Source organism: Nothoprocta perdicaria, unplaced genomic scaffold, assembly GCF_003342845.1.
Source record: "Nothoprocta perdicaria isolate Ctin4 unplaced genomic scaffold, notPer1 scaffold_104, whole genome shotgun sequence".
NCBI classification, from domain to species: Eukaryota; Metazoa; Chordata; class Aves; order Tinamiformes; family Tinamidae; genus Nothoprocta; species Nothoprocta perdicaria.
The window spans coordinates 2489886-2511718 of NW_020454139.1; the positions used below are offsets into that span (position 1 = coordinate 2489886).

Here is a 21833-nt window from a genome sequence, read left to right on the forward strand (position 1 = left end):
CTGGGGCAACATGTGTCCCCACATCCCACACAAGTGCCCGGATRCAAAAAGCATCAAACTATGCCAATGTTTGAAACACAAGCCAAGCCTTTTTGATGACATGCACCATCCTGTAAGGGGCAGTCTAGCAGGGGCAGAACAAACATGATGGAGTGAAGCTCCAGCACTTTTGTAGTGCACTCAGGCAGCAACACGGACCCACTGAGTCACCAAAAAGATGTCATGATGGAAACCATCATGCCATTTTGATGAAGCAGTATCAAGAGGCCATAATGGGGTGACTGTAAGCAGGAGCAGGTGCTCAGTGCCTGTGTTGAAGGATACTTAGAGCTCCATCCAGCCAGTGGGCCCTGCATTGCCTGCAGGTGAGGGGTGGTGACGGGGAAGGGGCTCCTGTCCTGGAGTCCGAGCACTAGCCATATGAGAGAGATGAACATCGCAACTGGCTGGGTGGCCTCTCACCATAGCAAGTGGCCTTCAAAGGTGGCGAGCCCAGCATGTGGCTGGTGTGAGGGTGGGCGAGGGGCACGCCTCGCCCGCGGCACATAGTAGACATGGTGCCCGGCACGGCGGGTAGACATGGTGCCCGGCACGGCGGGTAGACATGGTGCCCGCGCAGTGCGCGGCCGCGGCAGAGCCGCCCGTGCGCATGCGCCAGGCTCCGCGCAGGCGCCCTGGACGCGGAGGGGGCCGATCTCGCGCGGAGTCGGCGCTGCCGCTTCCCGCCGCGCCAGGAAGCGCCGCTGCCGCCGCTGGGCAGCCAGGTGAGGGAGGGAATGGGAATGGGAATGGGAATGAGAAGGGGACGAGACGGGACGGGACGGGCGACGGCGATGACTGCCACTGCCGCCTCGCGCGTGCCCGGCCGGGGCGGCCGGCAGCCGCGGCGCCGCTTACTCAGCTTTTAATCAATTTCTTATTTATTCTCTGCCAGGAAAACCGAAATGTAACTGTTTGCAGCTTAAAACGGGGCTGGCTGGCCTGTGTAGGAAGGCCTTGGGGATGTCCAGTGGCCAGAGTGACCCGGCCGAGGCSGGGGTGTTCTGTGGCCTGGGAAGGGAGCACTGGAAAATCGCTGTTTCCTTCCGTCGTGCTCCTGTGGTGGGCTCCATAGCCCCGTGTCCCCCAAGGGCGGAGGGGAGAATGGGGTGAAGCTTCTTGTGGCAGCTTTGGGTAGCGGTGCGTTTGTTTTGGGGTGACGCTGCTTGCTTGGCAAGAATAGCGTTTTGTGCAGCACTAACGTTGGCCGTCAGCTCTAACAAGGGAATAAGCTTTGCTTTGAGCATCGTTTCCTCTACAACAAGTTGTTGAGGGATGAGTTTTCATTAAAATTTCAGTGAAAATGTTTTGTTTTTGAGGCCAAACGCTGTCCCGAATGTGGCAAGATAGGGTAAAGGTTTATGTAGTCTTCCGAGTAGGTGCTGACAGGTCATAGAGACCCTGACGTGCTCTGGCCCTCCCAGCTTTCATGGTGAAATAAGGCTGTGACTTTTCCAATTCCTGGGATTGTCATGTGGAAATTGTGCCATTCATGGGGCTGCCAGAATTGCTGTTGCTAATTATTATTTATAGGAGTACCTTGTGCTGGCAACAGTCGGCAGTGATCAGGATTCACAGCGCCCCTTAGGCTTTGTGAAGCTCAGGCTTCAGTGTGTTTTTAATTAATAGTAAAAGGTCTTTGAAAAAGGTAGCTSTATGAATTGAAAAGGGGAAAAGTCCATTTTTGCTTTATTTTTATAATTTCAAAGCTTTGGCCTCATCTTGATGACTTTTGTGAATTCAGGCCTGGGAATTCAAACAAAAGAACCAAATGAGTTTAAGCTTAATCCTACTATTAAGAATTCCTTTTCCTTTTTCATGTTAAGGAAACAAGAGAGTGCCCAGATGTAGYTGATTCCAGAGTTAGTGTTTTGCAAGCAAGGTGTCATTCCTGACTCCAGCTTGCAGATACGGTTAGCAGCTCATGTGCAGGGATGAACTGCAAACTGGTAGCAGGATCCTGTAGGGGACAGCTCTGCAGGTCAGAGGAGCTCAGGAGGAAGACAGAGCATCTATAAGCAGAGCACCTCTCACTGAGAAGACCTCAGGAGACAACCTGGTTATAGTGGGAGCCTTCCCTGGCCAAGCAGGGAGCTCCAGCACTAACTGGCTGTAACAGGCTGCAAAGGGAGAATTTGGGACATTGCCTGTGCATACAGGTGTTTATTCAGCAAAGCTCCACAGGGGTTGGGAACTTGCAGAGGATGTCAAGACTGGCAAAAAGATCTTCCACTGCTGAATTAATGGTGGCATATTGAACACAGGCTGCATAGGTGTTTTCAAGCTATAAAGGGAGCTGACAGATGTCTTTGCAAGGGTGCCCCCTTYACATTTGAAAGATTTAGGAGTTTGAGGGAAGTTTGCAATGACTAGAGAAATGCAAATGTTGACTCATCTTCAAAAGAAGCCAAAAAAGTAAACCTGGGGATCAGCAAGGGTATCARTGTCACTTCAGTCCCCGTGAAAAGGAACAAATCAAGTCCTCCTTGAGCATATTTCTAGGTGTATATGGAGAAGAGGGTGATTGGAGGAAGATTCAGCAAACTGCTGGCCAGTGGACCTAGCCTTAGTCCCTGGGAAGTTGTGAAGAAAATCTTCATAGACACCATTTCTATACGTATGGAAGAGAAGGTGACTGGAAGCCATGAGTATGAATTTACCAAGAGAAAATCATGCCGGAGCAACCTGGTTACCTTTAGTAAAGATTAAAAGGATTTGACTTGTAGTCAAGGGGAGATCAGYGAGTATCATTTACCTCAGCTTCAGCAAGGCTTTCAGCACTGACTACGATGGTGTTCTTCTATCAAATTTAAGATGTTACAGTCTGGAAGGGTGGCAAACAGATGACAAAGACAAAAAAAGAAGCCGAAACAAATTGGTAGGTAATTGGACTTTGAACATTGTGTTTTGAGTTGTACTCTACCTGAACACTGGCTTCAATTGCAGAGGTCTCTTCTGATCTCTGTCCTTTTTGTTACCTTTGTGAGTGACCTGGAGGAGCAGACAGTGCATTCTAATAGAATTGCAGGTGCAGGACAGAAATTTGGGTATACTGCTCAACGTGCCTAGTGGCTTCGCTGCCATTAAGAGGGATGGCGAGTAGGCTSTCAGCAATGTCCCAAAATTCAGCACGGATGAAAACATGTAGTCCTGTTCCCTGTCCTGATGATACAGACTCAGACTAGAGAGACTAAGTCTGGCTCTGGGAGCAAGGTTGGCCTCAGGGGGCAATGCAACAGCCTGGGCACCGGGGAGAGGGGGATGCAGCGGGACTCGATCAGCTTGTGCCCAGCAGGTCCAGGGAAGGGATCGTCCCCCTGTACTTGGCACTGGGGAGGCCGCACCTCGAACCCTGAGCTCAGCTTTGGGCCCCTCACTACAAGGAGGACATGGAGGTGCTGGAGAGAGTCCAGAGAAGGGCAACGAAGCTGGTGCAGGGGCTGGAGCTCAGACCTTATGAGGAGCAGCTGAGGGCGATGGGTTATTCAGTTCGGAGAAGAGCAGGCTCAGGGGAGACCTTAGAGTGCTYGATAACTACCTGAAAGGAGGTGGAGGTTGAGCTCTTTTTTTCCAGAATAACTAYAGATARGACCAGAGGGAATAGCCTCAAGTTGTCCCAGGGGAGGTTCAGGTCAGACATGAGGAAGAATTTCTACACAGAAAGAGTGGTGAAGCCTTGGGACAGGCTGCCCAGGRAAGTGRTGGAGTCCCTGTCACTGCACATGTTCAAGAAACCTGTAGATGAGGCAGTTAGAGACATGGTTTAGCAGGCAGCATGTTGAGGGGTTTATGATTGGACTTGATGATCTTGAAGGTCTGTGATGCTCGATGTCTGTCAGTGTCTCTCAGGCCCTGACTGGGTAAAGCCCAGACTGAGCTGCTCTGCCACAAGGACCGAGCCTGCTGTCTGCGTGTGGGGTGGACTAGAGATCTCCTCAAGTGCTTTACAGCCCAAGTGGTCAAGTAATCCCTGAAAGTGAAAAGTGTTCTCTGCACACAGGCAAGTGCCTTCACTAAGCATGGATGCTGAGCAGTCAAGGGCAACTTAGGTGGTCTTGTAAATGCGTTAACTACCCTAATGTGTTCTAAATATCTTGTAGAGATTTGTATTGGCAGKTTTAAATTGGGAAACTGTTTCTTACAGGAAAGAATGAATTTTGAGTCTGCCTGGAGTACCAAATCTTTTGCAGTTTGTAAATGTTGGGTGCCTTTAATCTTCTCCTGTTCTTCTTCTTTTCATGTGAWTAATAAAAAAATACTTATCAGCTGATAATTTGTAGTTATAGTATGTAATTAAAAAAAAAGTTACAGTCCTTAAATACAGTTACTATTTACAGTATCAACCAGGCTTTTGTTTGTTTTAGGTCTGGTTTTACATATTTGTAACATTTGTGGAGAATTGCATGATTTACAGTGTAAATGATGTTTCAAGAGCTYTGAAAGGTCCTGTTGAGCTACCCTCTTTCTAAGTCAATGAAAAGTGGTCTCAAGGATAAATGCCCTCAAAGCATGTCTGCAGCATCGAACTATTCACAAGCAGCAATGTATTTGCTGTGGATTTTAACATGGTTGCTGACCTCCTCTTCACACAAGAGCAGTAGATGTTCATCATTTCTTGGGTTGAAACCCATGCAGTAAGATGCTGTAGTAGACTTGTGAAGGGAAAAAATGTGGGTGTTTTGTTTCAATTTTAACTACAACATGAGCTAATGGATTAAGGCACAATTCTGAGTTTGCATTTCTGTCAGTCACTTCAGTTACTTTTATGAATTCAGGAAATTCTTGAGATGTGTTCGGTTTTTTTTTAACTGTTTGCAGTGTGAATATGCTTATTTAGTGCGGTAACTTTCAACTGCTCTTGATTTRTAGACATCTACATTATGTCTCTAGAAATGCAAACATATGACTGTGCTGTTGTTGACATATATAGACATGCTTTTCTTTGAAGTCACCATCTCTTTAAAAGTATTTGTAAGTTCCTAGGCATTGACAGGCTAGAGTTTGAAAATCATTGCCTTAATGCTTATACCTAATGTTAGGTGGAAAATAAATCTTGAGGATTTTTTTTTTTCCTGTATATAGCATACTTTTGTCTAGTCCTAAACCTTTTTAATGTCTCTTGCAGAGTATGAATTAGTGTTATACGATAGTGACAAAATGTCGGACGACATCAAGAAACGATTAGAATTTCCTAACACGCTTATTCAATCACAGGTAATTTTTTATTTTATTTTTTATTTTATTTTTTTTATGTTCATTGTCTGTTAAATCTTTGTTGCAAGGCCTGCTATCTGGCTGGCTTTTACTTTTTGTTCTAAGGCCAGGACCTTAGGAAAGTAGCATATTCGCAAGTTCCAAAGAAACAGAAACTTCCCAGAACTGATTATTTTAACAAGCACACCGTAATCTTCAAGCTATCATCAGGTCAGAATTCAGCTTCCTAAGGCACCAGTTCTCCTTTTAGGACCAACACAGACATCTGCTCTGTGGGACAAGTAACTTATAAAGGCAGAGATCAGTGAATCCAAGGTGTTRACAGTAGTTTTGTAGGCTGAAAGGCCTAAGATATCAAGTTCTTAGAATGCAGTGGTCTAATCTATAGACTGACTTTGCTGCATAACTTAGTGCAAAAAGTGCTGTCTATTGATAAGCTTTTTTTCCCCARTGTAGTAGTAATGGTTTTAAGGATGCAGATTTGTATTTATTTCTGAAATCTCTTATGAGCAGGGAAAAATAAGAAGACATAGATGATGTGGTTKTAAGTGCATTAAAATAAATCTCATCTGCCTTGGGAGCATATGGCTGTTTGGGTGATAGGATAGCTTCAGAGAAACAGAAATTTCTGACTTTGTCATATTTTTCCCATTCAGATTTCACAACAGCAAGATGCCAAGAAAATAAACTATTTCTTTGTTTGTTGGCTTGTTTTATTCAAATATATCATTTATCTAAGCGTTTGAAAAGCATAGTCTTGCTGACAAAAAAGAGTGTCATAGTGTCCTCTTTTCTGGAAAGGTAATTGTTACCAGAAAGTGCTACTGCTTATTGTATCCAGTTAGCAGCTGGTATTGACATTGACTTTTTGAGAAGGAGGGAGAAGGAACCTGGAGACATTTAAAACAGCATATTTTGCTGTCTCTTTACACACTAAAAAAAACAGAAATGCTTTTTGGGGATTTTATTTTTGGTTTGTTGGTTACCCAGTTTCTTTATGCCTGCCCTGAGGCATTGCGATCAGTCAGAAAACCAAAGCCAAGATTCCAACACACTGAGACTTTTGAGTCTATTTTGGTCAACTTGAGCATTTTTAAAAGCTGACTGAGGAAATTACGCATTCTTGCTACTAAAATAGAGTGAAAAGTTTAATTGTGCATCCTAAATGTCAATGTAAGTTCTTTAATCAGCCCTGTTTAAGTAACAGATATAGTTTATATGATTAAGGTATAGCTTGTGCCAAATAGAGTTGCAAAACTTTGGGCATGTTGCTTAATTTTGGGTGAGTTGCTTTTACTTCTGCTGCTTCCTCTGGCGTGTATAGTAAAGGATAGCCAGTGCACGTGAGTAAACTGAGATCTTTACAGCAATCCTTAAATGTCTGTTAAAGATAATAGTCAGGAATTGTAGGTGATTTATTTAATGTGATTTAATCTTATTCTTTACATGGAGGCCCTTATATTCGCGTGGAACTTTGTAAGGACTGTGCAGCAAGGTAGCAGTAAAAGCTTCTGTAGCAGCATTATGGAGATTTTGGGCCCTAAATACCCTTCAAGCAAGTTTGCTATTGTTTGTTTCTTGCATCACTTTCTTTCTTAGCCTTCCTATCAATAGAGCAACTATATAGAGTCTTCCTAGTGGAGGTATGAAAAATAATGCTTGATCTGTATGCAGTTTTGTTTCTTTTTCTCTTGTAGGCTGTGGCTCATCTGATTGCTGCAGTACTGAAAGAAAACACTTCTAAGGACAAGATAAGACAGGCCTCCGACAAGGTCTATGCCATTGTTTTGTTAATGTCACTTCTTTCCTGTCTAAGTTACACTACTTCTGTGTATTTTAATAAATCCTGAAAGTTAGGTCTAGTGCTTGAAAACAGGTTTCTGGATGTACTGTGGAGACTATACATCTCTGGGATAAAAGTACTTTTAATTCCAAGCTAAATGGTATAGAATTGAGGAATGCTCACATCTTGCTATGTTCAGTTGAGGAATTCTGTTTGAGTATATTTGCATTACCATGAGTATATTCCCATTACTTAAGTTACAGTCTTATTTTTTTACAGGAAACTAAAATTACCATGAACTTACCTGAATATGTCAAATGGCAGAATTTTCATAACTTATTCCTCAGAGATTCCTATCAATAGTGCAAAGACAGGAAACACAGGACCTTCCCTTAGCAAGGCCTTTCTTTGGTCACATATGAGTTTCCCAGCTTCTTCTCTTGTGCTTTGTAAGACTTCAAAAGAAGTTGTTGCATAGGTTTTTACTTACAAGTGTTTTTGAGATGAACATGAAGAAATACATGTCAGTTTCCTCATTGGGTATTTCTTTTGATTTCAGACTCCAGCTCTGAACTTGCTCTGGGAAAAGTGCTGCAGTGAGAATGTGGCCCTGCAAACAGCCTGCTCCGAAGGATTGGTGGCACTTGTTGCTGAGAAACATGCTGATCTAACTTACATTCTTCATGGAGCTCTCAACCTAATTCCCTCAGCCAGGTAGTGCCTTTTTTGTGGTTTCTGTCCTTCCTTTTACCATCTCCCTTATGCAGGCAGTGGAAGAAGTGTAGCTGTGTGTGGGAGAGCATCTTCACAAAGGCCCTGGCATTAAGAGTTTTTTTTTGCCAAAGCCTTTTGCCAAAGGCTGTGGCCTTCCATCATAGCAGTGGCTGTGTGGATTTATCTCTTGAGATACGAGTGACCATTCATGACCATTCTGTCATGAAAGTTGAAATTGGTAGTGTTTTGGCTAATAGTCTGCACTTTAAACTGTAGCACCTCAAAATCAATGCACAGACTAGGTTTGCTGCTCCTTTTGTGGAAAAGGGGGGAAAATAGCAGTGGCCTTCATCATGGTATGGTACGGAGGAAATAGCTTTCTAATCAGTCAGAATCACCAACTGATCCCCTAGAGTCATCATAAGGCACTGTCTGAGAGTAGGGATGCTGGATTTATTCMCAGATTCTCTAAAAATAAAGCACTTTACCTAACTCTGAAAGCCATGTGCTCTTAGAAAATGCTGCAAATATGATGCCAGCTTTTCTCATTGGTGTTTTGAATTAAGCTACCTATGCAGCATGCTGAGAAAGTGCAAACTGTTTTATTTGATAATACCATTTATGAGTAGGAGGCTAGATGGTGTTTTTGGAAGATGTTTCCATTCAAATTCTCCTTGGTCTGTTTTATCACTGTTGTGGCTTGAAGATGTATATGGTTGTGGTAGTAAACCTTTCTGCTTCCTGCCTGTGTAATGGTGTGGTGTCTTTTCTTGGTCGAGTCTGTTAACTGATGATACATCTACTGTGTGCTATGTGGTAGCTTAAGCATATGCTCTAGGAACAATGCCATTCAAGTATGTTTTTCACTCCTAATATTCACACAATTACGTTTCAGCAGAGATTTCTCATCTGAGCCAAAAAGGAGTGTTAAGTTTGAAAACTGCAGTGAAACACTCCAGAACTCTGATCATGTTCAAAAAAACTCTGTTCCTGTCCTTGTGACTGACTTATTCAAAGTTGAGTTAGAGTTAAGATTTTGACAAGACAATGCYGCCTCTGTGCAGAGTTTAAAATATATATTTTTAGACCCATAGGAGTATTTTTTTAAATCATAGTGTATGTATAATGTGAATACAGACTTCAATAGACTTAACTGCAGTAACACTTAACTGCAGTTTCTGCAGACTACTATCCTCTRAAGGACAAAATTTAGCCAATTCAATTAGGGTTCAAAGAAAGGATTCAAATTGTTATCAAGAAGTTAAACCTGTGTTTTAGATAATGAGAATTTGAATCCTATTGTGTATGTTGGAGAGAGAATTTGATTAACTGTGAGTCACAGAACTAAGAAGAAAGTGAGATTTGTATTCAGCCATGCACTTGTTGCAGCATGAGCAATTTACAGGGGATTGTAATATYAGTACAATTTTGTAGTTAATTAAAAACTAAGTGCAAAATGGGATATTCAAGACTAATTTAAAGTTAAAATAAATTTSTGGTAAACCAGAGTTAAGCTCAAGGGCTTGATTATGTCCACATTTGCACACTATTCTCAGCTTTTTTGTTTTGTTTGAAATAGATCGACCTGCAAGACAACATTATGTTGCCTACTATAGTAAATGCTGGCTGTRCTGGCAAATCACTCAGGAACTTACATATGTATATTTTTGGCATTTCTTCTCAAACTGACAAAATTCAAACTGTATCTACAATGAATTGCAAAGCAGAGTTTATATAGCTTAAACACAAAGGTCCCTGGGTTTACAATATATATAGCCATAGGAGCTGATTAATGATTTGATTGGTTCACTTCTGTGCTGTTTCATTTTTTTCCTGATAGCCAGATGTTCCTTTTTTCTACTCCCTTGCAAGTTTTCATCTGGATTTGCGCTGTGACCTTGCACTACTCTGCACACAGTGTCCTTGAAAGGAGGCAAACCWGAAATTGGCCCCCAACAGAAAAGTCTGTGCACCTACTGCACCTACTGACTGAATGTTTTATTCATAAATGCATCTCTCTCTTCTCTGTTGTGATGAATTTAGCAAGGCCTTAGTATACCTGGTGGTTTTTATTTTGTCAGATATATCAAATTCTGTGCTAGGGAAGACAAGTTGCATTGCCAGCTTGCACATCCAGTGCTCATCTGACWTGACTTTTTTGTGGTTCATACTATCTGCTTATTATGCAGATAAAAAACTGTTATTTTCTCTGACTGATTATCCATATTTGGTTTCCTATAGTCTATATTAATTTTATTCTGAAGCTTCTGAAGACTAAACCTTTGGGGCTATCTTGAGGAATATTTTTTCTCTCAATATTATGACAGTGTGATTTTCTCTGCTAGGAGAAATTGTCATAAACCCCTTCTATTCTGGTAGTAAGAATACTTCTGTGGTTTGTCTTCAATAATAGAAAAGCATGAACAATCAAGTTTGTTTATATAAAAGCAGTGAATTATAAGATTGTTCTAGTCTTTAAGAAATTCTTATCAGGCTATACTTGTATATAAATGTTCTTAAAATGCTTTCCCCAGCTAAGCATTCACTCCTAGAGTGGGAGGCAGATCTTGGCAATATGTCATGCCAGTGTGTGGCATTAGTCAGGAACTGATTGCAAAACCTAAATCAGATTCAGTACTGTTTACTCTCCCTTGAGTTTTGTCTGGGAATTAGGTTCAGAAATACTTGAATTCCAGAAAAATTAGGCCTGCTTTTTATTTGTGTTTTTATTGCATGTTTTCTCTCACTTTGTAATTACTTATATTTGAATAACGTGCTTTAAGATTTACTATTTAATCAACTGTTTTTAATATTAAAATATCTTAAAGGGTTTTTTTTTTTTGTGGCTTGATTAGAATTCTGTCTAACCTTTCATGTTCTTGTATAATCCTCATTCATTGTTTTGGTACTTGAGCGTCATGACAACCTGTAATGTTAATGAATTGAGGCGCAACTTAGAATTTATAAGAATTATAACTTATAAGAATGCACACATTATATATATATGTATTATGTGTTGTGTCACCATTGATCTGGGTAAATGTTTTCTAGCAGTGTTCACAATAGTATGAAAAGGACGTATCACAAGAGAATACACTTCTCTGCCTCTGTATGGAAAGGAAGTACGAACAGTTCCTTTTGGGAAGATTCACTGTGAAATCTGTGGTCACACTGGTGGACTCTGTCAGATTACACCAGATTACGCCAGACATTAATTCTTGGAAATCTGTCCAGAGTATAATAATTATCTGAAAGTCAGGAGTGATATTTGTCTGCCTTCTTATTTTTATGAATAATGTGTGGAGTTAGGATTCAATAATTAGATGAACTTTTTTCATTTTTGAACTTTCTCTGAAGTATATATTAAATATATAATAGTAAGTAATGGTGAATAGCAACTATATGATTTTTCTTTTAGGTTAAGTGTCACTACCTAATGAAAGGAGATTGGTAGCATTTAAAGTATTGTCTCAATGAGAAGTGTGCTGATGTGTTTAGGTTGGTTCAACCTGAGTGTGCAAAAAATTAGTTCAATAGTGCCCATGTAGATGCTTAGTGTTCTTAGAAATTGCTTGCATTTGTTCAGATTTTTTGCTGTTGCTTAATGTATAAATGTACATAGATCCATTTGTAATCCAAGTCCTTTCTGATAAGGTAATTTTCAGTGTAAGGGGTTTAGATCCTTTCTTTTGGTTAACAATTCCTTGGTTGTTTCTCTATGCTGTAATTGATGTTTACCTTTATATGTCCGTTCAGAGAAAAGATGATTTTCAGTTTTTAACATATTTTAGAACACCCATTTCAGTTAAATTAGGCATAGAAAAATTACATTTGGAATGACTTTTCTTTTACTAAATCTGTCAGAAAGATAAATCAATTCTTATCATCTTTGTTTTGCAAAAAGAAAAACAAGAGCATGTGAATCTACGACTTGGTCTCAGTTTTGTGCTGTATGTTCCACCTCTTTTGAAAGAATCAACTAATCTAATAGTAGTAATATTTATTTTTGCCAACAGGAATGTGCATGGTTTGATAAAAACTATTAGGAAATTGCTACAAATGCAAGCTGCTCAGCTGGGAAAAGATGGAGATGAAGCAGTTTGGAATTTATATGCAGTCAGGTAAGTTTCACATTAGTTTCATCTAGACACCCTTGTAACTTCCTAGCTTAATTCCATCAAAGGTATTGTCATTTATTCCCTTATTTTCTGTAGTTTCGACTGCTAACCTATTCTGGCAAAATTTTCTGCAAGTATAGTAAAGGCTGAAGAGATACTAAAACTTACAAATTTCATGGTAGGAAAAAGTGATTGGGACATCTTGATGATTCCAGCAGGCTCTACAGAAACAATGAATCAGTCTTTCGTAGCCATCACTGTTTCTTCTTCTGGAGAAGCTCTCAGCTCTAGCATGAAACACTCAGGAATACAGTAAAATTGGATCAAGAAAACTTCTTATGCCATTTCAATATACAGACACTTTAGAGCCTGTATGCTTCTAAGACTCAAAAGTATAACCAGAGTTCACCATCTCCAAGAAAGTTTAAAAGACAGCAAATAATGATAATACATTGCTAATTTTCCAAAGATGGTGAAATCTTAAAACAATTATGCAGGTTTTTAAGATGCATAAAATGAGCGATGTAGTTTTTAAATTCACATATGGATTAAGTTCCTCTCTTGTTCTGTAGCAGAGACAGAAATAGGCTGAGGTTGTTCTCACTTTGCACTAAGATTGGGTGCTCCCTCTGCTTTTGTCACATCTCTTACCTGGTGTAAAAGTCTGCTTGTTTTATATGTATATTAACGTATCTGTGCAGTAACCTAAATTCGAGTTGAATTGAGCAGGAGAGCAGGCAGGTGAGATGTTTATGCTCAGCCATGCCATCATTGTCAGTTGAGGTGGGTTGTAGCATGCAGCTCCTTTTCTGTTAAAACACTGACAAATGGGGAAATTTCCCCAATCATAATTCATCCCATACAGGGAATTGCATTTTACTTAGAACTCTTGTACCTTGTTATGTCAGCTTTTACTGCTACCATACGTGATGATAAAATGACTTTGATATGGATTTGATATATTTCACAGTAGGCTTATTTTTCTTGTTGTTTGATCGATTTTGGGGAACATAATATCAATAACATGCATTTCAGATTTCAGCCAGGTGTTCCCTTGCCCTGAGAAAATGTGTTGTTATGAGCAAAGAGGTAAATCTAGAATTCTAACTACTAAACACATTTGTGATAATTATTTTTTACTGTTTCCATCTTGACCTTAATTTTATCTTATCTATCCTAAAACTTCATGAGTCAAAGGATAATTGTAACAGGAAGTGTATATAGCATATTTCTTCATGTGAATGGTAAGAATTATACCTTTAGAAAAAGATCATTTAGAAACTTAATTACACATATAGCATTCATTTCTTCATACTTAAAATGACGTGAAATAAATTTTCAGCCTTATCAACAACTTCGGCTATGCATTTTTGCCAAAAGCTATTAGCACTTGTTTTAATGAATTCAAATTTTACGTTATTCTTAGTGATTCCCCATGCATGGTTTTTATTGCCTAAAAATGCTGGAGGGCTGCATTTCTTCTCTTATTTGACTACTACTGGCACTCTGAAATCAAAAATCAATCCAGCAAGTATGTGTCTATTTGGTGACTTTCTTCTTCTGAAAATAAATACAGATACAGCATATTGTYAAGAGTTCGTATTTATGATAGATAGCTCACTATCAAGCTCACTTAAGAGAAACCTTAAGGCACCATCACGCTATGTAATTCAAAACTTTAATAGAAAAAAAGAACTATTAGTCTGATATCTAGGTATATATATCTTTAAGGATGTGGGACTCCTGCAGGTCTCAGATCACCTGAACGTGGAATTGCTTAGTGCTGCTTATAATGCTGCTTGTGACTTGACACATTGGTATTATTTATGAGCATGTCTAAGTGTATGTTTGTATTTGTCTTTTATAATGGATGTCTYGGCTCTTAGGCTTTCTTTTCTTAACAGGATTTTTAAGAAGACTAACAAACAAAAATACCATTATAAATCCTTTCTAAAAGGCTCATTTAACACATCAGTCACCATGATAAAATTAACAGAATTTAAGTGAAAACTGTTTCTTCACTTGCAGTCTTCCATATCTGCTATTCTGTGAGTGAGACAGTTCACATGCGTGAAGGTCAAGTGGTAGGTCTGAGAAGCATTCGCKGTGGTTAGCTTCAGGGACAGGGTTTTGAAAGTCTCTAGACTGAGAGGTGGTGTTTGGTTGATGTGGTTCTGTAGGTACTACTTGGAGTTATGTCATGATTATGTAAACTATAATTAATCTGGACATTCATATGTCTGGTTTCACCACTTGAATGAAGAACAGAATTGTAAAAATAGCCATCCAAATGTAGCTATTGGTGACATCAGATCATGCTTTTTTTAAAAATAAAAAGTATGGACCCAAACTTTCTGATTAAGGAATGAAATTGCTTAATTGCAACTACAAACTTTGCAAACTTTGTTTTCCCAACATTCTGTAAGATGTCTTTTTATCATATAACAATCTCTGCAAAGCTAGTAATATGGAAAAGTTAACCCTCGCCATTATTAACCATTTTTACAGCTGTTTTTATTTGTGGCTAGTTGCACACTCCCTGCGTTACAGATCCAGATGTGTTTTTCCTCTTTTTCAGGAACACTCCTCATCCAYTAATCAATGTGCTTGAGAACAGACCTGATTGCTGGCCAATTATACTGCAGCAGATAACAGCATTTTTCCAGCAGTGTCCAGACAGGTAAATAAACAGACAATTCCGCAAAGAGGAGCAAGTAGAGATAACTAAATCTTGTCTATGTGATTTGTTCTTGAAAGCAGTTGCAGTGACAGAGAAATGTATGTGAATGGTAAGAACTATACATTTAGAAAAAGATCATTTAAAAACTTAATTACACAGTTCATGTGCTAAAAATAGAATCACAGTAAAATGCCAGGATACATATTTAAGAACTGGAAAACATATTTTTCTGTATTTTTTCTTTGTCTTTTCTACCTTTTTATTCTGCTAAATTATGCGAAACTGTGTAATTTAGGAATTTTTAGGAATCTTTAGGAATTTTTGACAGGATCATATCTTGTTAGCATGTAAAAATAGAAACTTAGTTAAGTTGGAAAATTGATCCTCATTATATTTCAGATATTGTGGTACTGAGCTATAAATGAAAAAACAGCTTACTAATCCCTCCACCTATGAAAGTAGGCCTGTGGAGTTTTGCAGGTGTAGAAAAAACAACTGTATTTGTCAAAATTTTGGTTTCTTGGTTAAGGAGAAGACTTGTAAGCAGGTACAACTCACCTCTACAAAGTGGAGCATGATGTAGAAAACATAAGATTACATCTACTTGTCCCTTTTTTTTAAAGGATCACGTCTTTAGAAGTGAAGTTCTTTAACATTCTTTCTGATGTTAAAAAAGTATATATAGTAGAAATACCTTTGTCAGCAGGCTTACCAACCTGTTGGACCAACCTATGCGGGGAGCTAAAAACTATGAACTGTACAGGAGTGACAAAATGAACAATGAGGAAGTGGTGGATAAAGTTTGCAAGCAAAGAGTCTAAGGTGGTAAGAACAAAATGGGCTGCTTAAYCATAGTGGAAGTAGTATCACCCGTACTAGCATATGTATGTGACAAAGGAAGCACCTGTGGGACCACGTTACGGTGAGATCTCGTGCCTTTTGGGGGAGATGAGCTTGCTGAGGTGCTTCTCTGGTCTGTGTATGCACACAGTGTGGGGATCAGAGACTGCTTGGGCGTGGGGGAGCTCACCCATGTTGACCAGCACCTCACGGAGGGTGTGGAGAAGGTGGAATCAGACTCTTTGCAGTGGCACCCTGTGACAAACCAAGAAAAAAACAGGCTAAAACTAACAGAGAAAATATCTGAAGACAAGAAAACATCTTTTTTATTGTGAATGTGGTTGAACTCTGGAGGAGGTTGCCTAGGGAGTGATGGAATCTCTGGAGGTATTGAAAAATGGACTGCACACAGGCTTTAACTGATTTTGCTTTGAGCAGTGGTGGTGGGGTTAATTTCAGGGGTGCTTTCCAACTCTGCTATTCTGTGGTTTCTTTTATTTTTATTTCTTTTCTTAAGTATCCAAACTACCAACAACTTCCAGCATTCATTATGCTTATCTCCAAGGAACTTGTTCAATAAAGCTGGAATGCGAGATACCAAGTTKGTAGCAGTCTCACAATCTAATCTTTTAATAATTTTTTTACAACCATGTTTTGCATTTCAGATAAAAATGAACTATTTTTTCCTGTTTTCTAGAAGACTGTACAATCTGACAGAGTAATGAATAAATAATCCTGTTTTATCTACTTACTTGGAGCAATGATATAAAATTCATTTTTTACTGTATTATTACTTTCTTTTCTTTTTTTTTTTTTYTTTTTGTGGCCCAAGGGTATATTCTCAATACTAAGAATTTCAAGCAAAAGTAACTTGTTCCTCCACTCAGCTGCTAAGTCTGAGACTCCTGAAGAGTCTTGTCAGATGTCTGACCAAGGAAGTGATTTTTCTTTTCTTTTTTTTCGATGACTTGTTTTGAATTTATACAAGTTACCCTTGCTGAAAGGGCAAGTATTTTAAAATTTGTTGCTTTCTTTTTCTGTAAACGTTTCTGTAAAAGAAATTCTGAATTGAAAAATGTTGCTGTAGCTGTGTCACTGCCTTTTTTGTATTTAAGCTTTGTAGGAGGGCTGTGCCTTGTTGCAAACAGTTTCTTTACTTTGATTCTCAGTATATTTTTTCATGTAGTGACCATTAGCTTTATGTGATTGCTTTTCTTAATGTCAAGAATAGTCAGAATTCCTAAAAAAGTCAAGTAAAATAACTTTAATGTGATACATTACTTTCCAAAAATCAATGCTGTTTACAGCAATTCTTGTTTCACACGTCCTTCATTGCACTCTGAGTCCATTGGGCGAAAATTGACAAGGAAAGTTTTGTTTCATTTTGTTTTTTTTTTTAAAATGAAAACAGGAATTCTGATTGTAGCTGTCCAAAAATTGATGGCGTGGTGGTACAGTGTCCTCTTATGGAACTGAGTAAGCAAAATCTTCTTGATAGTCTTTGACAAATTCTTGAACTGATAAAAAGAATAAAATATAGAGTGTCATTGTRACCTCTGTCTTTTGCTCATTTTCTTAGTTGTGTGCTTGTTGCATAAGGTCTCGTAATAACTGCCAGGTGCTCTTAAGTCAAACTAGTCTTTTCTGTGAGATTTATTAATGCCTTTTTAAATAACTGTGTAAATCTTTGCATCTTGTTCTTATTCTGGAATCAGGGAATGTCAAATTGTTTGATTTTTTTTTTTCTTATTTGTTCACAGGGCACAGAGTTTGTATGTTGGTGTAATGGCTCCATTTCTAAGATACTTGTACTGTGAACCATCACAATTACGTGAATATGCAGAGCTGAGAACGGGCCTACTGAAGATCTTGCTTAAGCCACGTGGTCCAAAGAACAAGGAAGAACCCTCTGTGTTGGAATCACAGGTTATTTTACTGCTGTGTGACTTGGTTCCACACCTCCAAGTGAGTTGCAGCCTGATCCCATCTTTTATATTGCTTTTTAAACCAATGATAGTGCCACTGTTGCTCTTTGAGAGACAGCACAGTGCTATCTACCACTTCTTGTTGACTTGATTTATTGGTAGTACATAGTACTGATACACCATTTTTTCCTGGTGARAGATAAAACCTCTTAAGTGCTCAGTTATGCCAATGTAGGTTGGTTGGTAATCAAGGCAAGTTGAAATACATACATGTTTTCAGTAATTATTTGCCATTAATAATCTCTGTAAATATGCAATAAATATACATGAAAGACGGTGTGCTCTTAAATGTTGGTCTGTTAGTCAAAAAAAACTACTATTTTTAATTTGACATGGGTCATGTTAGAAATGAAACATGCTATATGAGGAGCACTTGTGTAGTGCATAAACATGTCTACCTTGCTTTTACTGGGATTAGTGCATCTGAAGGTAAAACATAACTCTTTCAGAATATGCGCAAATTTTTTAATGTACTTTTAAGTACAGAGTTATTTGCTGGGAGCAAGACACTTGGTCTTTCTTAGCTTCCTTTGGTTAGGGACTAGTTTTGTTTCTCTGCTGTGATAATTTACTGTAACATTGGTCAAGCTTTATTCTTTTTCCTTCCTTTGTTAAATGCATAGAATGACAGTTTTCTATTTGTACAAAATCACTCAAATGTAAAGTATTACAGTGTTATTGCTTTTTATTGATCATAAAAAGCTGGATAGGCTTGGTATGAAGCTACTGAAACCCTTTTCCTCATTGGAAATTTTACCAGTGAATATATTTTCTATGGGCATCTTTTCAGGACAAAAAATACACATTTATCTAGATTCAAATCTGTTAATTAGTGAAAAGTACATGCAGGGCTTTTTGTTTGTAAGACTGATTACAGACTTGCTTTAAATCTGCATTTCAGTTTAACAGTGTGTCCTGAATATATGAACAAGCTTTCAACTTTTTAAAATGGTACAGAAGAACAGACATAAAATTACTTTTAAGCATTATTCCTCTCATGATCATTGGCACTTGCACTTTTTTTCCTAGAAATTCGTTGTTTTCTTAAACTTACCTGAGTACTTTTAATTAAACCATAAAAAAAAAATCATTTTATTCTTTCATATGTGTTTAGTTTTACTTCAGAACTTTAAATGACAGTTCATCTCGGGTAAGAGATTCCTGGATTTGATCTCTAGGTGTTTCTTGAAGGTTTTATTAATATTTGTAAGGGAAATATTGTATAGCTAAATGAACTAAACTTAGATTTGAGATAATTCTTCTGCTTATATAGGAAACAAGATAAAATTATTTTTTAACTACCTTTTTTCATTACAGCTTAAGGACTTGGTAGAAGTTACGGAAGCCTTGTTTTTTCTGCAAGAGCTATTCCTAAGCCTACTGTGTTATCCTGTGTTTTGGAAAGTCCAGTTATCCCAATTCTGTCTACAATTGTTATGCTTCTGTGAAGTATGTTTAAATGTAACAGGAGAATATTCATCTGTGATCTCCTTAATAGATGACCACTTTGAGCTCTTAAAAGAGGTAGGATTTCGTGGAAAATCAAAAAAAAAAATATTATTCAGTGGAAAGAACATCATGTTAAGGTTTCAAAGCATCAGTATGTGGCATGGGAGTGACCATGATTTTGAATGGTGTTTTTTTTTCTTTGAAAACATTTAAATGGCAGAAACTGTAATGAACTTTCTCTGTATTTCTGTTGGTCTTTTACTAAAAGCTAGAGTTAYTTCAGCAAAGTTATAAATCAACATGTTGTAGTTTCTCAATTAGATGAGCACTTCTGTTAACTGTAATTGTGTTCTTTGCTGCATRCAGTCTGTTATTGTGTGTGTATTCATACATACACACAGCAGCACCTTAAAGGGTGTAGGTTGCTGCCAGTTTGCACCATTTTCTCCATAGAAAGTAGAGGGCTTGAACCTTTTCTTTCTTCCTCTGCAGGATTTTCCAGTGGAGCAGTATGTGATTGGTTTAGCACTACTACTGCTCCAGACACCAGCAAGTCAGCAGAAGTCAGTCTTGAGTCTAGGTGAGGTCTTCCTTGACACAGAAGAATCCGCACTGTTAAGACTTTGTTTCTTTTTGCTTATAGACGAAAGTAAATATATAATGGCAATAAGGATAAGTTTTTTTACTGTACTGCTCTTCTGSATGGATGTTACTGAGCTTCTTGTGCTGCCATCCAGAGGGACCTGGACAGGCTGGAGAGTTGGGCAGAGAGGAACCTCATGAGGTTCAACAAGGACAAGTGCAGSGTCCTGCCCCTGGGCAGGAATAACCCCAGGCACCAGSACAGATTAGGGGCTGACCTGCTGGAGAGCAGCTCCGCAGAGAGGGACCTGGGAGTCCTGGTGGACACCAAGTTAGCCATGAGGCAGCAGTGCCSTCGTGGCCAAGAAGGCCAATGGGCTSCTGGCTGCATGAGGAGGATGTTGGCAGCAGGGGCAGGGAGGGGATCCTGCCCCTSTGCTCAGCTCTGGGGAGGCCAAACCTGGAGCACTGGGGGCAGCTCTGGGCTCCCCWGGACAAGAGGGACRTGGAGCTTCTCGAGAGGGTCCAGYGGAGAGCGACAAAGATGATTAAGGGAMTGSAGCATCTCYYGTRYGAKGAGAGACTGAGTGAGCTGGGCCTCTTTTCTCTGGAGAAGGCTGAGAGGGGATCTGATTAACATGTGTAAGTTCAGGAAGGGAGAATGCAGGGAGGAAGAGGACAAGCTCTTCTCATTGGTGGCCAGTGATAGGACAAGGGGCAGTGGGCACAAGCTGAAACACAGGAAGTTCAATGTGATTGTGAGGAAGAACTTCTTYRCTGTGAGGGTGMSAGARCCCTGGCACAGGCTGCCCAGGGAGGYTGTGGAGTCTCCTTCTCTGGAGATCTTCCAAACCCACCTGGATGCCGCCCTGTGCCCTGGATGTCCCTGCTGGAACAGGGAGGTTGGACTAGATGATCTCCCTTCCAATCTCAACCATTCTGTGATTCTTTGTTATCCTGCAGGTTATGTATGTTTCAATTTTGCATCAAAAATAAGGTATTTTCAGCAGAGATCCATGCCTCCTGAACTGTTTCTTTTGACAGATATTAAGAGTTTAGGTCTTGAGCTAGGCCAGCGACATTCTTGGCAATGTTTTCTGACTTTCAGCTAATGATTTGTTTTCATGTGTTGGAAGTATTTCAATAAAGTACATGCTAAATTGAARTAGTTGATTTCTTGGTGTTAGGTGCTGTGGTATAAAGGTCAGAAATGCATTCTGGCTTGCTAGGCTTGCTAGGCTTCTGGCTAGGCTTKCTGTTTTAACAAAAGCTGTTTTGCATTTTAGCTCTAGTATGTACTTACCGTGTTTCCTGGGACTGTTACCTTACTTGATCAGAATGTTTCCTAGAAATGTTTGTGTCGTGCTTAAAATTACAACTGATGGTTTCTTTTTCCAGACCAATTTTCTTTTTTCTTTCTTGAACAGCCTACAAGCTCCTTTCCTGTTCACAAACCCAGAATATCCCAACCACAGCTCTTGTTTTGGTGATGCCTGTGTTACAGATCTTATCTTCTACAGCAGTTGGGGACTGCCTATCAGAGAAAGATTCTGGAACTACCAGGCAACAGTTGGCTATAAATCTTCTGGAAATGTTACAGCAGGAAAGTGTGAAGGTTAAAAAGGAATTGGTAAGTTTTGTTATTTTTTTCCCTATAGGAAGCATTCAGCAATTTCAATGCATTATRCCTAGCTGACTAGGAAAGATTAAGTGTGTGTGAGGCTATTTGCATAATATGTTTTATGGAAGCAGCCGTAAATACATATAACACAGAAAATATAAACCACTGCTAAAGTGGAATTTTCTGCTGACCATTTGAGACTGTAAAAACACTTGTTTTCAGTAGTGATTTTCTAACAAGATGGCCAKTTCGGACTCGCTGGTAGTCGTGTATCCCGGTGAAGTTTGTAGCAAGTACTGTGATATATCTTCAGTATATGTGTATATGTATATATGTTTATATATATATAAAAGACCTCCTTGGGAAAGAGTAAAAGAGACCGTGACTTCTCATTGATCTGTTGCTTCTTTCCAGCTTCCAGACCTGATCTTCCATAACTGCATCTATGGAACATTGAGTTATAACAAGTGAAACAGTTGCTGTGCATTCGCCTTTGTCTAACTTAAGCCATAGTGTTTATAGAGTATTAAGATAAGGAAATTTCCTCAAAATATATTTGAGAAACCAATAGCTTAATGATGTATGTGCCATTTTCAGGAACAGAGGTTATTAATGTATTCCTGTTTTATTGTTTCCATTTTAGTGAGGAAGTAGTATTTAATTATCTAGAGGAACAGGAATGATGGGTGCCAAGTAAAGGAAGAACTCCTGAGTGGGAAATTAGCAACACTTAATCATCTCAGAGAAGGTTGCTAAGAAATATATTGTGGTTTCAGTTTATTCTTTACAGTTACTGTAAAGCTTTATT

At 39.1% G+C, this 21833-nt stretch overlaps 1 protein-coding gene across 1 annotated transcript in view; it reads left to right on the top strand.

Annotated features, from left to right (window-relative positions):
* The first annotated feature begins 738 nt into the window (after positions 1–738).
* FOCAD (focadhesin) overlaps positions 739–21833 on the top strand; it is a 91147-nt gene continuing 70052 nt past the window's right edge. Inside the window, exons 1-10 of the mRNA XM_026043954.1 lie at positions 739–764; positions 5165–5253; positions 6951–7025; positions 7596–7750; positions 11767–11871; positions 14447–14548; positions 17149–17353; positions 18691–18897; positions 19315–19402; positions 20832–21034. Of these exons, the coding sequence (XP_025899739.1) occupies positions 5197–5253; positions 6951–7025; positions 7596–7750; positions 11767–11871; positions 14447–14548; positions 17149–17353; positions 18691–18897; positions 19315–19402; positions 20832–21034 (1197 nt within the window). The 5' untranslated portion in view covers positions 739–764; positions 5165–5196. The remainder of the gene's footprint in view (positions 765–5164; positions 5254–6950; positions 7026–7595; positions 7751–11766; positions 11872–14446; positions 14549–17148; positions 17354–18690; positions 18898–19314; positions 19403–20831; positions 21035–21833) is intronic.